At 48.2% G+C, this 14884-nt stretch overlaps 3 protein-coding genes across 3 annotated transcripts; 2 read left to right on the forward strand and 1 right to left on the reverse strand.

The window, feature by feature from the left end:
• Positions 1–418: 418 nt before the first annotated feature.
• Positions 419–2512, forward strand: SMAC4_04035 (uncharacterized protein). The gene is made up of 2 exons (XM_003348142.2): positions 419–1063; positions 1176–2512. Exons 1-2 carry the CDS (start codon positions 938–940, stop codon positions 2142–2144), a joined length of 1095 nt encoding a protein of 364 aa, XP_003348190.1. The 5' UTR covers positions 419–937; the 3' UTR covers positions 2145–2512.
• An 8452-nt stretch (positions 2513–10964) lies between these two features.
• SMAC4_13241 (uncharacterized protein) lies at positions 10965–11192 on the reverse strand (the record flags this gene model as incomplete). Its single annotated transcript, XM_066091327.1, has 1 exon — positions 10965–11192. One exon carries the CDS (start codon positions 11190–11192, stop codon positions 10965–10967), a length of 228 nt encoding a protein of 75 aa, XP_065946101.1.
• Positions 11193–11677: 485 nt separating this feature from the next.
• Positions 11678–14854, forward strand: SMAC4_04034 (uncharacterized protein). Its single transcript, XM_003348141.2, has 3 exons — positions 11678–12033; positions 12251–13502; positions 13566–14854. Exons 1-3 carry the CDS (start codon positions 11952–11954, stop codon positions 13885–13887), a joined length of 1656 nt encoding a protein of 551 aa, XP_003348189.1. The 5' UTR covers positions 11678–11951; the 3' UTR covers positions 13888–14854.
• Positions 14855–14884: the final 30 nt, after the last annotated feature.

Genomic DNA, 14884 nt, shown 5'->3' on the forward strand with positions numbered 1-14884 from the left:
TTGAGATGTTGCACAACCTCAAGTACGCGAATCTTGTCAACAGATGTCGTGTGAGCTCCAAGTCGTTAGGTATGCAAATGCTCTACGCCCAGTGGTTGAAGAGGACATGTTGGAGTTTATCGATTCTCTTGATGGAAACTGGTCCCTTTTTCACCATTGGACTTTCGTGCCTTTCCGCCGAGGACGTTGAAAAATTGTAACCAGATGAGGCACGCCATGTGGCAGCCGGCAAAGGAGGCAGGAGTGATGGTGGCATAAGGCTAATGGAGAGACGCTCTTTCTCAAAACATCTCCCACAAAACTGGACCTAAATTCTATTTGATTAGCTCAATGCGAAGAAGTTTTCCACTCGAGATTTGATATCGTTCTGAGTGTTTGGCCTGGTGATGAACGATCTTGGTGTTTTGGCTTTCTTAGTGTTGAGGCTACTCCAACCCCTGAACACAACACAACAACACCAAAACTCAGCATCACAACAATTACCTGGCAAATCTCTTGGTCTGGCATTAATGACGGGAAACTCATGCGAGTTTGAAACTCGACTGTTATTCGATTTCCGTTCGATTTCAAATACCAGTCCACGAGTGCGCAGATCGAACCAGAGACGAGAGTGGACTTTTGAAACGAAGCTTGGGGGAGGTTATTGCCCCGCGGTTGCGAGCCGAGGTACGAAATGTCTCCGCGGTACCCAGGTATCTAGTGAGGACAATGGCGGTATAAGTCCCATCACCATCAAAACGGCACAACAACGACTTGACCATCGTTTTCGTTGAGATATCCGGTTTGAATACTAATTCAAACCTGACTGACCAATTCATCTTTTCAACTGAAAATTGTCAGTCCACTTACAACAGCTTACATTACACTCACTCTTGCTTTCTTTGACAGACAGGAGACCACATATCATCAAACGGCACTACACACTCACGCTGCAATCATGTCGTCTTCGTCAACTTCCGGCTCGCAACAGCCGCCCATCGTCTTATACCACTATCCGTTCTCCCCCTATGCCAAACGGTTAGTCTGGTATCTTCACCTACGTGGCATTCCGTACACCCAATGTGTAAGTCCCCTTCTATCTGTCCCATCATCGCGGGTGTAACTCCCGGAATCCCCTATCTTTCTACACTTCTCACCTTGTCACCATGTCACATCACTTACACAAAAAAACACAGCTCCAACCAATGATACTCCCCCGCCCTGACCTCTCCTCCCTTTTGGGAATCAAGTACCGCCGCATCCCCCTCCTCTCCATCGGCAAGGATGTCTACCTCGACACGCGCCTGATCTTGTCCAAACTCGAAGAACTTGATCTTCCGTCCTCCTCTCAACCCAAACTCTCCGCGGCCCCTGGAACCGACGGCCTCGCCCTTGAGCGTCTCCTCTCGCACTACTCCATAGACGGCGGTCTCTTCTCGCGCGCCGCGCAGCTTTTGTTTTCCTTGGACAACCCCCTCTTGCGCGACCCCAAATTCCTTGCTGATCGCGCCGAGCTTGCCACGGGAGGCGGCGCTCCCCCCAAGTTCGCCAAGGAAGACATGGCAGCGCTAGGTCCCGAGGCGCTCGCGGATCTCAGAGATTACTGCCAGATGCTGGAGACGACGGTGCTTGCCGATGGACGTGACTGGATTCTAAAGGACACCCAGAAGCCGGGGCTGGCGGACATTGAAGCAGTGTTTGTGCTGCACTGGGTCAAGAGCTTACCGGGCGCGTTGCCGAAGGAGCAGTTTAGCGAGGAGAAGTTTCCGAGGGTGTGGAAGTGGGTGGAGAGGTTCAGGGTGGCTGTTGGCGAGACTACCAAGACCAAGCCTCCTCAGAAGGACGGCCCCCTGATCACAACGGTCAAGGGCGATAAGGCGCAGGAGATGATTCTTGGTGCGGGGTGGAATGAGAAGGACTTGGAAACAAAGGGGGTGGATGTTGGAGAGGCGATTGTAAAGTTGCATGGCCTGAGGAAGGGGACGGTGGTGGAGGTGTGGCCGACGGATAGCGGGTCGGGGCAGGCTCATAGGGATGTTGGCAAGTTGGTGAGTTTGGATGCCAGGGAGGTGGTGATTGAGAATGAGAAGGGCGTGAGGGTGCATGCTCCTAGGCACGGGTTCCGGGTGAAGCCATCGTCGCAGGCGGTTGCGAGTAGCTTGTGAAGGTTTGGCCCATGTACCCGGAGACCGTAGTGATAAGTGATGCTGGTTGGTTTTGTTAGTTTAAATGAAACTGAGTGGAAGAGATCTATCCCTAGTGGCGAGGAACTCGGAGCTCTGGGATGAACCTGTGAAGAAGCTCTCTCTAATGTTGCCCGTGAAGTCAGCATTGATGCTCACTGCTTGACTATGAACGATGGACTCGGTTGGTTGGGTGTTCTTGCTCTCAGACAGCTGAGTGGTGTCACGCGGTTTGAATGTTCTCTGTAACCAAAGAGCCGACCATCTGATCTCGTTCTCCTTCGGTTGCGATCAAGTCGCAGGCCTACAGATTTCATTTCTGAGAAGAAATTCTGGACACACGATGCGAGAAATTCTATGCCTGATATCTGCTCGACATGAGCTTAGAAGGTAGGCGAACAGATTCAGCACCTAAATATGGTCATTGGGGTGTTAAGATCAACCGAGGAGTTCGGCTAAGGGCGTAACCGCCAGGGTCAACCCGTCACCACTTGAGATCTGAAAGTAAGATTCAGCCCTATGATTACCTCTAACGGCAAGTCATCGGTGGTCCCTGGAAAGGTCTTCTTTGACTGACGTCGGCGGCTCTACTACGTATGTAGTTGGCTGACAGTTTTTCGGATTACCTCTTGTTTGATGTTTTCAAATTACTGCGTGAACCACCTTGGGTTGAGCTTCAGCAACTTTCGACGTTGACCATCTGTCGTGAAGTTCGCTTTGGACCTGTGTACCCCCACAGGGTCTTTGGCACTATTTTGGCTGCTAGGCTTTTTTTTTTTTTTTTTTTTTTTCTTTTTTTTCGTGCGGCTATTGCAAGCTGTTAGCAATTAGGACGTCGTTCATCAAATGACAGGATCTCATGTTTTCCAGGTCTTCTTCTCTCATCAAACGCACTTGTGAGATTTCGCATCAACACCAAGTCAAGAGTCTCTGCAACGCAACAGCGAGCTCGTGATAGGCTTCCAACCTCTCTGCTATAGTGTAGTGTAGGCCAGCGCTCCGGGGAGAATAAAAGAGAAGCCGAGGGAAAATGGATGAGATCGACAGCGTCCAACAGCACTTGCAGAGCACTATTGTTTGTGCGGCTGGATTGCCCTTCACCCCCTCTCTCAGTCGGTACGGTGACTTCATTCACCACACGGTACGCCGGCCTTGGTCAGGTGCCGGCCGCTGAAAGGAGGGGAGAGGTGTGCCAACATCGGGGAGCCGGCCTCCGTCTCCAGCGGCGCGGCCATCCCCGCACCGGAAGAGGGCGGCACCTCTTCCTTTCAAGCGCTGCAATCCGGAACCATCCAATCAGTGCGAAAAGTCGGGATGCTCTGGAGCTTTTGACGAAAGCGAAGTTGGCGAGGACCAAACTAAGCAAGGTGGCCGGTTGCTCTTCCCTAGTCCTTGACGTTCCAGCGGGCCAAGCTGAAGGCTGGAACATGATGGGATGATATGTTTTTTTTTCGTGCTGTGTTGATGTCCATATTTCCCATGACTACTATGACCAGCAAAAAGGTCGGCATCGGAGACTCATGCCCAAACCGGTCATTTCTCCCATTTTTCGTCCCATTGTTGTCTTTTTCCTTACCGTGCGGTCGTGGTTGCATAGTGAGGTGCCATCAGAGAAAAGTTCGAAAAAGGAAGCTGATTCGCCCGGGGATTATTCCAGCGGTTGTCTGTGGTGAATTATCAGTACCGGTCCGGCGTACTTGTCGTACTGTTCTGGAAGTTGTCGACCGTTGGTTTGAAAGGCCGAAACGCGCTATGTACCCTGGACCCGCAATTTTCAATAGCTTGTTAGCCAATCCCTCATCGTTAAGCCGTGAGAAGACGCCAAAGGTGCGGGATCCAGATCTCTCTCGCTCAATTACCAAGCAGACGCCATGAGGGATGACCAATTGTTAGGGAACAGGCTCGTTCAGAGCAAGAGTCAAGATCTGTCAAGAAAACGTGGATGGGTGTCTTTTGTGTTCAGTTCCTGGAGCGTTGGGTCTTTGGGTCTGCGGTTGTGTGCCTGTGCTGGCCTGCTGGAGACTGGAACGAAACAAGTGAAAGAGAGGAAAAGCCAATGAGAGCGGCTGAATGAAGCCTTTTTCGCTTCAAAGTCACGGTCGCGCGGGCCAAGTGGCGCCGCTTGGTGCGTCCATGCAGTGCAGCGTGCATGCCCAATTTCCATGCAAGTGCGTCATAGGGGCACCGGGGGTCTAGTTAGGGGGGTACGGGAAAGTCAGAGGAAAGGAAAGGTAAAAAAAGGGGTTGACTGCCAGACTACTTGGCTTAACTGGCAAACCTCGAGGACAACACACGGTTCATGCCCCCAAGTTGAAAGCCCATCCATCCCCATTCCCTGAAGACTATACTGTACCACAGAGCTTGCGGCGTATGAACAACACAGGGCGCCAGGTTTCCCGATGACCGCGCCAGAATCCGATAACAACTGCGGGCCTTTTGTCGATACTGGATGGAGCACGCGAGCCCACTTTTGTGGTGATATTCGATATTTTCCCAGAGCCGCGCGACGGATCTGTTTATCTTCCCAAACTTAGATTCTAGCCTGGCGAATGGGCGACCGCGAGAGGAGACAAAATGGGAACCACGGCAACTGGCAGCTGGCCTGGACCAGTTGTTCAGGTTGTTGTTGTTGCTGGCAGAAAGAGTTGCAGTTGCAGAGTTGCAGAGCCAAGCGGAATTCAGTGGTTGCAATGAGAATTGGGAACTTTTCAACACGGTGCGAATTCTGCCGTATGAGAAGACCTCGCTTTTCTCAAGACCACCAATTCCATCATTCATTCTGTCCCGCCCACCCTTACGTCATTGGTGTCAATGAAGTCGGACAAAACCAGCGCCACCCTTGTTCCTGTCGCTGGAAATCTGACAATGGACGTCTGCGCTCCCGGAATAGGGCACGGTGAAATCGACCGATCGAACACAAAAGGGAATGCTTCTGACGATCGCCAATTGAGTGGTGTAAGTGTACATGAGACGTGCTGCAGCGTACTATCAAATCGTATACTTTGTGAGCACTGGATGTTTGTTGGCTGCTTTGTCGATGTGTCTTTTGGGCAGCACCGTGAATCCAACTCATCCTGACCTGACGGGACGAAACGAACAAGCGCGGACCAGCGGAAGGGTGCGTTGATTTGGATGGATGGAAAATAAGGAGCGGCAAGAGCAAAAATGGGGGGCTGCGAATAAATATCAAAAATGCGAACCCTAATAAACAAAAGCATTTCGACGTGGAGGAAATTGCGCGCCAGTCTAGCGTCTGACGCAATGTCCCTTCGCGTGACAATTTGGGGGGTGTCCGGGAGCAACCTACCGACAGGGCCTCGCGAGTCGCGAGGGAGAGGACGGCATGTTTGTGTGGTGAGGGTGGGAATGATAGAGATGCAATGGAAGTCCGTGATTGGATGGAAGATAAACACAGTTTGCCACAGGTGCCCCACTCTTGCAACATTTCTCTCCTGCTCGTCCTCCTCACTCCACGACATACTGTGTGGTGTGGTACCCGTTGTCCATGCAAGCCATGATATGGCCCAGAGCGGTGAGGTTCTGGTTCTTGATTACCGGTGATTCGAGACCACTGGCTGTTGACATCCGGGCGGCTACCCGTGGGTGTGAGGTTGGCTCTCGTGCCAAGGCCATTTTACCTATACCCACCCTCTGAAAGAGGGTGAGGGAAAAAACGCCCAGACAGTTAAAAACCCCAGGACAGCCTTGGCATACCTAAGTTATGAAATACACTATTTCAATTGGAATCTTATAATAAATTCAGTTTTAGCATCATGTAGATATGAAGCATTTATATCCAGACTTATAAAAGATTTAATGTAGACTAACTGATTACGTTAAGAGAGGTTTTGTAACGTTCTCAATAAGTGATGTAGGTGCTGGAGGTAGTAGTACAGTCGCTAGCACAAATGAGAAAGGAGATATTGGTATTAGTATAGATGAAAGATGTGACAGGCTGGGGTGCATATGCCCGGACGGCCAAACCTACAAAAGATAGGACGATGTTCTGCTTGCAAGGCAGAACTCGGAATGCACACTATATAGCCAATGTCAACCTGTGACACTACCTCCCCTTAAAGCGAAGTTATCTTTCAATAATCTTCAAGATAAGGCCCCGGCCCCGGCCCCATTTCCGAGGGCGACAATGTCGCGGAGGATTTATCGCAATACGACAGCTTATATAGCACTACCTGAAAATGCAACTTCCCGCTAAGTTGGACATTTTCCAATGGGCCGATACGTGGCATTTCGGTACTCTTCGATTTGCATACATGGTCCTCAATTGTCATTGCATTCTTAGGAGCTGTGCTCGACTAAGTGCCGACAAGAGTATCCCAAAATCGCCCTCGAAATTGCCACGGTCGGGAATCGAACCCACCGTTTAAGCAGAACATACTGTGACAGGCTGGGGTGCATATGCCCGGACGGCCAAACCTACAAAAGATAGGACGATGTTCTGCTTGCAAGGCAGAACTCGGAATGCACACTATATAGCCAATGTCAACCTGTGACAAAAGAGGTTATACTTCTGACGATGCCTTTTTATTTTTTTATTTTATTATTTAGCTTACTTAATTTTCTAAGCGTTAATTAAACAACTAATTTTGGTATATGTTAGTTTTTATTATTATTAGAGTGGTATTACTAGAGTAGATCATTATTATCATTAATCTAGTTTGTAGTATTATTAGAAAGAGGATATTATTGGGTAGAATAAGTAAGGTGGATAGCTTTAATTATTTAATTGTATTTTCGTTGTCGTTATTCTTTTGAATATTGATATTAAGAAGGAAATTTTCGATATATTTATGAGAGTAGGGTTATGAATATTAATAAATTTAATTTCATTGCTAAGTAGTAGAAGATTTTCTTTATTTAGTATTATATTTTATAAAGATTTTATTACATTGCGGAATATTATAATAGAGCGTTAAGTATTAAAAAAAGGAGAGTTGTAATTTTTCATTATAAATTTATAGAACATAAGTACAATTAAGAAGAATAAATTCCTTTTACTTTATTTTAAAGAAACATTTTTCAAACGCCCGTATGTATAAATCATTATTAATATTAGGAATCTTGCTCTTTATAATACGCTTCTATTTATTTTACTTTTCCTTTAGTTTTTAATAACGGATGTATGTATAATGAGTATAAATTACATAGACCCATAGAGTGCCCAGTCACATGTGACTGGGCTACTCATACGGCCACATAATCAAAAGCGGTTACCTAAGTCGCGTCACGGGCGCGACTCTCAGCGATACAGCTAAGAGATCTACTTTGTGACGGCTGGCACCATCTGAGCTGTCGCATGCCTGCCATCAAGGCTCTCATTCACATGGGTGCTGTTCAATTAGGTCATTCATTCACGGGTTTGGCTGTCACTGGTTGTCGCCTGCAGTCTGGGTATAAAACCCAGCTCTGACATCGAGCCTTCCCTTTTGGAATTCATTCTCTCTTCAGCTTCTTATTCTTAGTCCAAGATAATCAAATCGTACATAACGTGCCCTCTGGTTACGCTGTGACATACTTGTAGATCCTTTAATAAGATAAGAGAGCTTCTATAAGAAGTTTGCCTATTGGGCAAGCTTTTAGCTTTTGATTCTTTTTTTAATATTATTTTTCAGAACGCTTTTAAATACTATATATTGTATTTGTAGAGCAACTTAAGTTACTTATATTAAATAGTAGTTGCAATTATTACTGTTTGCTATGATGCCTTAACTGGCCTATAATAATAGCACCAGTATAAAGATGCTACAGTAAACTATGCACTAGTAGTCTGATGGCAGTCTTGCAGTTGTGCCTCTTAACTGCCATCACAACTATATAAGACCACTTAAGCGACCAAATTGCCAGCTTCGGTTACTTGTATCCTTTTGGAACATAGCCTAGTGATGTAGTAGTCCGCTAGCGCCGTAACAAGTAGCAGAGCAGAGCGGAAGCAGTAGGAAGTACGACAGCAGTGCTGAAGAAAGCAGCGTAGTAGCAAAGATAATAGAGAGATGTTGTTAAAAAGATCTTAAATAGAACTCTGCTTTTAAGATAAAAGAGCACAGTAGATTTTGCACTATGAGAAACAACAATTATAGTAAACTCTGGATTATAAGAGTAGACTGTATTATATTGCTTGAATTGTTCTTGCTTGCTTACTTGCTTAAGAAGTGATTGATTAAAGAAAAGAAGAGATCTTTATATACACGAAGGTTAAGTATTTAAAAGCTTCCAGAGTGTAGGAGCTTCTGTAAGTTGATAGAAGTGCTTGTAGGAATACTATACCATAAAAAGAATGAACTGAATCTATGAGCTTCTGGTACATTCTATGATGACAAATCAGTCTAGAAGGAATGCTGAACAAGTTAGAGAATCCCAGAATACAATGGCAAAACTTCTATATTCTAGTACGTTCTGTGGAGCTTAAGTAGACTAATTTTATAGAAGGAATAGTTCAATCAGCCTTCTATACTACAAAGTAGTACAAGGCAGTTATAAGGCATAGTACTAGCCACACGTTAACAGAATATAATACTAATAATATAATACGGAATATTTTTCGTATTACTTGTTTTAGAATTTGGTATTAAGCTAATCATAATATTAATTTTACTTTATAAAGATAATAATTCCGTAGAAAATAAAGTTGCTTCTTTAGTAAAGCTTTATAACACTTCTAATATAATTAAAAGTATTTTTAGTAAGAATTGTTACGGTGGTGGCAGACCACTACACTAACTAGACTATGTTCTTGCAAATGGATACAAGTAACCAAAGCTGGCAGTTTGGTTGCTCAAGTAGTCTTATATAGCTATGATAGATGACTAGGCTATCATATCTATTGGCCCATTGGAAAATGTTCAACTTAGCAAGAAGTTGCATTTTCAAGTAGTGTTATATAAGCCATCGCATTGCGATAAATCCTTCGTGACATTGTCACTTTCAAAAATAAGGCCGGGGTTGAAGCCTTATATTGAAGATTATTGAAAAATAACTTTACTTTAAGGAGAGGTAGTGTCACAGGTTAGCATTGGCTATATAGTATGCATTCCGAATTCTGCTTTGCAAGCAGAATATTATCCTATCTTTTGTAGGTTTGACTGTCTGAGCATATGCATCTCAGCCTATTATAATATAGCGATTTAGAAAAATGATGAGAATTAATATAGTACAAAATTATATGGCAGGAATACTTACCAATGAGAAAAAAATCAAAAAAAAAGTTTGTTTTCGATTTGTATACGTTTCACTAATAAAAAGGAATAGGTGTATACGCTAAGATTGTCCAGATGTTTCTAACTGTCCGGGCGTTTTTTCCCCCACCCTTTGAAAGAGGGTGAGTATAGGTAAAATGGCCTTGGCACGAGAGCCAACCTCATACCCACGGATATATCGTGATCTTTCGAGTTCCCTTTTTGTCCAAAAGGTCGAGAGTAAGACTACTTACCTAACGTGCATCGTTTCTGACCACGTGAACAGGATTTGAAATCCCGAACTTCGAGATACGACTGAAGATATGAAAACATGCTCTCTCAGTGATGGGTTGATGGGGGAGTGTCTTCGTAACGGGCTGGGAAATGGGTGTGGTGTCTTGGGGGGAGAGGCGAAAAGTGCGACACCGCTAGCAAATCTGCTCCCGGCGTCGTTGAGACTGGCGAGAACCGCTCCCGTTCGCGTGTCGGTTGAAACCATCCAGCAGCCAGCACCCATCGCATTCGTCTCCCACTTGTTGTCGGACGGACGAGTCAAGCACACAGGGGTCTCGCTGAAGTCTTCGGGCTGGTTGCGTGTTTTCCCTTTCTGTCTGCAAGCCAAGGATGCAAAATGAGCGCCAGAAGCTCGTGTGCGGTGGATCCGATACCTCAAGGCACCGTGCCAAAAGCTGCTTACACTCAAATATCTTTGGGTATCGCCGGCTGGGAGCATCACCGTAGTTAGGACTTAGGAGCCCCTAGGCCGATATCCTTTGCGGCTTTTCCCATGAGAGATTGCTGCCGGTGGTGGAACTCAAGATGCAAAGAAAGATGCAGAGTAACAATGTATGAGATAATTTCAAGTTGGTGATATCGAGGGAAAGATGGCCCGGGACATTTTGGCAATAATTGCCTGCCATGGCAGACCTGCAGCCAATGCCGTGGTTGACATCACAAGGCATGTCCCGAATTGGACGGCCTGAGGGATCGCACGCACAAACGCTGTGGAAGCAGTCCCACGAGCCAGCGGCATTTTGCCCACCTCAACGGTTTATGACATGGAACGCGAATAATACCGGTATTTCAAGATGCGCTGCCGGTGCGCGATTGCAATTGTGCATATGCTCCTGTTGTCGTTAATGAGAGGATGAATCAGCCTCAGCTGCTGTCGGCTTTTGTGACGGTCTAATTCTACTTAGGTAGTGGGTTCAAGTACAACATCCATTCTTTTGGGATTTCCTGGGAGACCTTCATCATACACTCGTCGACATCATTCCTCGACTGTGGGCGCAGAGATACCCTGACCCAGGCAGTCCTGAGGCAGATTGAATCGATTCCAAAGTCAACAAGTTACTCCATTACTGCACTGCCGTACACAATCTAAAGCCGACAGCACATTGCTAGTGAAGATGAGAGACCGTAATCAAGACATCATGTTGTATAGTAGGTAGACATGCCTTATCCCCAAGAAGGGAATAGGGAAAGGGATGAGCTACACCTCAACTATCCAGCTTTTCCAGCCTGTTGGGTACCAGTATGCTATCTTGAAGATCCCGAATTGCTGAGATGGAAGAACCGATTGATGGGACATACACCCAAGACAACACATACCTTATGGTACAGTCCATCCTTTCAGTTTGAGACTGTGCATGCTCGTACCGTGGAGTGTGTCCCACTCAGGTCCCAGTCGGCGGTTGTTTCTCGCAGCCTCCTGTTTGGCTGTCTTGTTACAGGAAGAACCATTCCCGAAGTCTGCACTAGTAACAGCCTCCCAGTGGTCGGCCACGGGTTTTACAGTGCGCAAGATGCAGGCCCATTTCACACTTTTCTGATCCCTCATCCATTCCACTTTTCCCTCCCACCAACCGAGTTTTGTGCGGTTTCTTCCCTAGCCCCAAACGTAGCGTTCCGAGCTGCCAAATCTGAAGGCCCTCTATTCTCGCCTTGTCGGAATTCTTTTTGGCATTCTGTCGTGGTCCTGTCAAGTTTCTCTTTGCCTTGTCGCGCGCTTGCTTTCATGCTGTGCAGTCCCCCAAAAGCGGGCAAAAACAGACCCCTTGGCCCTTCTTTAGTAATAACCCGCCAAGCAGGGGGCAAGGGGGGGGGGGGTCGGGTATCTTCAACCCGACTTTCAGTCCTCGGTCGTCGCTGCCCTCTGGTTGCCCTGATTGGCACCTCTGGCAGCTGGCTACGCAGTGCTTACTCACTGGGTCGTGGGCAGACGGGAGCGGGCCCCATCGTTTTTATTTCCCTTGCGCCATCTCTTTTCCCACGTCATACCTGACGTCTTGTCCCAGTCTTGACCTTCCACTTTTCTCCTTCCACACACGCACCCACGAAACACCTGGTCGCGAGGAACTACGTAAGGTATTTACGATCCCCGATACCAGCAACGCAGCCGCGAGGCGGAAAAGACGCTGCATTACGAACATAAGCGTGCAGCCTTCTACCTACGCATTCTCTCTTGCGCTTTTGTGACCTCATAGTCGTCCGCGTTTTTCCCTTTCCACCCCGTCGTGTCCCTCTGGCCTCTGGTCGCTCGCATCCGCACCCGCACCCGATTGCAGCACGAAGGCGCCGCAAGTTTTGGATTGACATCATGGGGTCGTCTACTGGAGCCGCCGGCCGAGGTGAGTCCAAATCACCCAAGCAATCCAACAAGACATCCCCACCGCGACTAGGTGAGTAGAGTCGCTTCCCTGTCCCGACCGTCATCACCTATTCCCCCATTGTCGAGCACCTTGTCTGCCGTCTGCTAGGTACCGCGTTCCGTCCCTGCAGAGAGGCATGAGAGATAGAAGAAGAAGAGGAAGAGGAAGAAGAGAGAAAAGAGTCAAAGCCTCATACACCATATACCCAAAGAGACATCGTTGCCAACTCAATTTTTCTTGCACCTAGATGGTCATCCCGAATCGAAGCATGAGCCTCCCCTGAAACCATCCGAGTCGACGACGACCAATGCCGAACCTGCCAAACCACTCGCGCCTCCTCCCCGTCCCGCGCAACAGCAGTCTACGAACAGCCCTTCCGACTACTTCTCCCAGAACCCCATCGGTGGTTCGCTCAGCCTGGAGCCGAATCCCTTTGAGCAATCTTTCGGCGGTGCCCCCGAGACTCCTGGCGGTACCAAACTCCCGCCCGTCGCCGCTCTAGCATCCCCATCATCCATCTTGCCACCCGGCTCAACACCTTTCCCCTGGGGCGGTAGCAACTCGTTGCGATCCGGCCCATTGAGTCCGGCAATGCTGTCGGGCCCTACGACCTCCGATTATTTCGGCGACCACATTCGCGGAGGTTTCCCGACACCAAACGAGAGTTCCCTTAGAACAGGATTGACGCCTGGTGGTAGCGGGTCTATGTTCCCTGCCCCGAGTCCTAACTCGACTCTCTTTGCACAGCTTGCCGGCTCTGCTGCCACGCCTGGAACCATTGACTTTCACCGAACCGCCATCAGTGCCGCTGCCGCCAAGGCCCAAGCTCAAGCGCAGGCCCAACAACACGCAGCACAGCAACAGCAACAACAACAACAACAACAACAGCCACAACCGCCATCGATTACGTCACAACCAGCCTCCGATATCCCTAATGGCATTTCGCCTCTGAAGCCAGAGACGAAGCCACCAACTGGACCTTTTGACCCGCATGATAACGACGCGGCAAATGGTCTTTTCATGTTAGCACAGGGACGAAACGCATCCCAGCCACCAAGCCAATCGTATAACGTAGTGTCGGCGCCTCCCCCACCTCCACCAATTCACCCGCACACAGCGCCTGCTCCTCCTGTTGAGCCAGTCAACACTTCACCACAGATGAATGGGAACGCATCTATTGCAGGAAGCTCAGCACGTGGTGTTAGTGAAGTTAGCATCGGATCAGACGACAGTGAACTTGCCAGACCCAATACCCGTGGCAAAGGGAAGCGTAATTCCACAGGCGCGCCGGCGACCGGTTCTCGTCGTAAGGCTGACGACGCCCTCGGCAAGGCTCCAGCCAGCAAAAAGACCAAGACGAACGGATCGGTATCTTCACTCAACGGCATGGATTACTCAGGTTCGGAAGATGAGGACAAGCCTGGAAAGGATGATGGAACGGGTCCCAAGTCCAAGATGACGGAAGAAGAAAAGCGCAAGAATTTCTTGGAGCGAAACAGGTATGTGTGCATTAATTGCCTTTGGTAGGCCACTTGACAAAACTTGATACTGACTGTCTACAGGGTTGCCGCTTTGAAATGTCGTCAGCGAAAGAAGCAGTGGCTCGCTAACCTTCAGCAGAAGGTGGAGATGTTCAGTCAAGAGAATGACGCCCTTACTGCAACAATAACACAGCTACGAGAAGAAGTGGTCAATCTCAAGACACTTTTGCTCGCACACAAGGACTGTCCAGTGACAGCACAGCAAGGTCTCCATCATGGTGCGTACATGCAGCAAGCCATTGAGCCATTCAGCCACCAAATGAACCCTTACGGTATGGGAGCTGGCATACCTAATCAGCCCGTCGGCATGCCGCCCAATGTTGCCCCTCGCCGATTCTCATAGCGAGGGACTTTGGTGGATGAGGCCATAAACGATGAACAACAAGGCAACGACCTTGGCCAACAAAGGTCGACTTATTAACCTACTTGACCTCTCGGGCGTCACCCATATTGACCATAATCACCATTCAACATCAACTGCGCTCGACTATCCGCAGGCTGTCCTTTCTTGTTAAAATCATTGGGCGGCGTGCAAAAGGAGGGAGCGACGATCTTACGACGTTCGGATTCTAGAGACTGCGCTATAACCGACAAGGGCCAGTCATTTCCATTCTCTGCATTGTATGAGTTCTTGTCAGTGGGCATCTTGCTAGCCAAGTTCACGGAGTCCAAGGGGTCGTCGGTAAGGGGTCTCCTGAGCTGGAGCAGCACCATTGCTTCTGGCCTTTAGTCTGTGTATCTATGTTGTGGCCTAAGGGCATACAAAAACCGGCGTCACTGGTGTTAAGGGCTGCTTTTCTCTTGGCTTTTCCTTTCAGTTTGGTGTGGTAGGGGAGGAAGAACCTGAACACGGCTGGAAAGGGATGAAGGGAGGGTGGGAGGAGGGAGGCAACTTGGGGAGGCGTTTTCTCTTCAAAGCGATTTCTTTAAGTGGTACCAGGCGGAAGGGCAAGGGTGTGAGTTCGGGGTCTGCTTGCTCTCTTCAATCTGGTCACGGCGAAGGCCGCGAGAAGTACGCGAGAGTTGGGGAATTTGGCGACCTTGACTTTCAGTCCTCGCCTCAAGCGGGAACCGGTTATTATCCTTTGTTTATATGGCGTGTACATCATTGGCGTTTGCCATGAGGCGCCTCTCACGATATGAGTAGGTTTACCATGGCATGGTATTTTCTGGCAACGGTTAGCTAGCAGCTGGTAGGCAGGCAACAAGGGAAGCTGGCGTGGAAATTTTAAGGCATATACATATTAAGATACTTGGTAATCGTGATGAGGACTGAATCATCCTGGGAGACACGAGACAGGAGAGAAACATACAAACATACAACGATGATAACCTTGAGA

Source organism: Sordaria macrospora, chromosome 2, assembly GCF_033870435.1.
Source record: "Sordaria macrospora chromosome 2, complete sequence".
NCBI classification, from domain to species: Eukaryota; Fungi; Ascomycota; class Sordariomycetes; order Sordariales; family Sordariaceae; genus Sordaria; species Sordaria macrospora.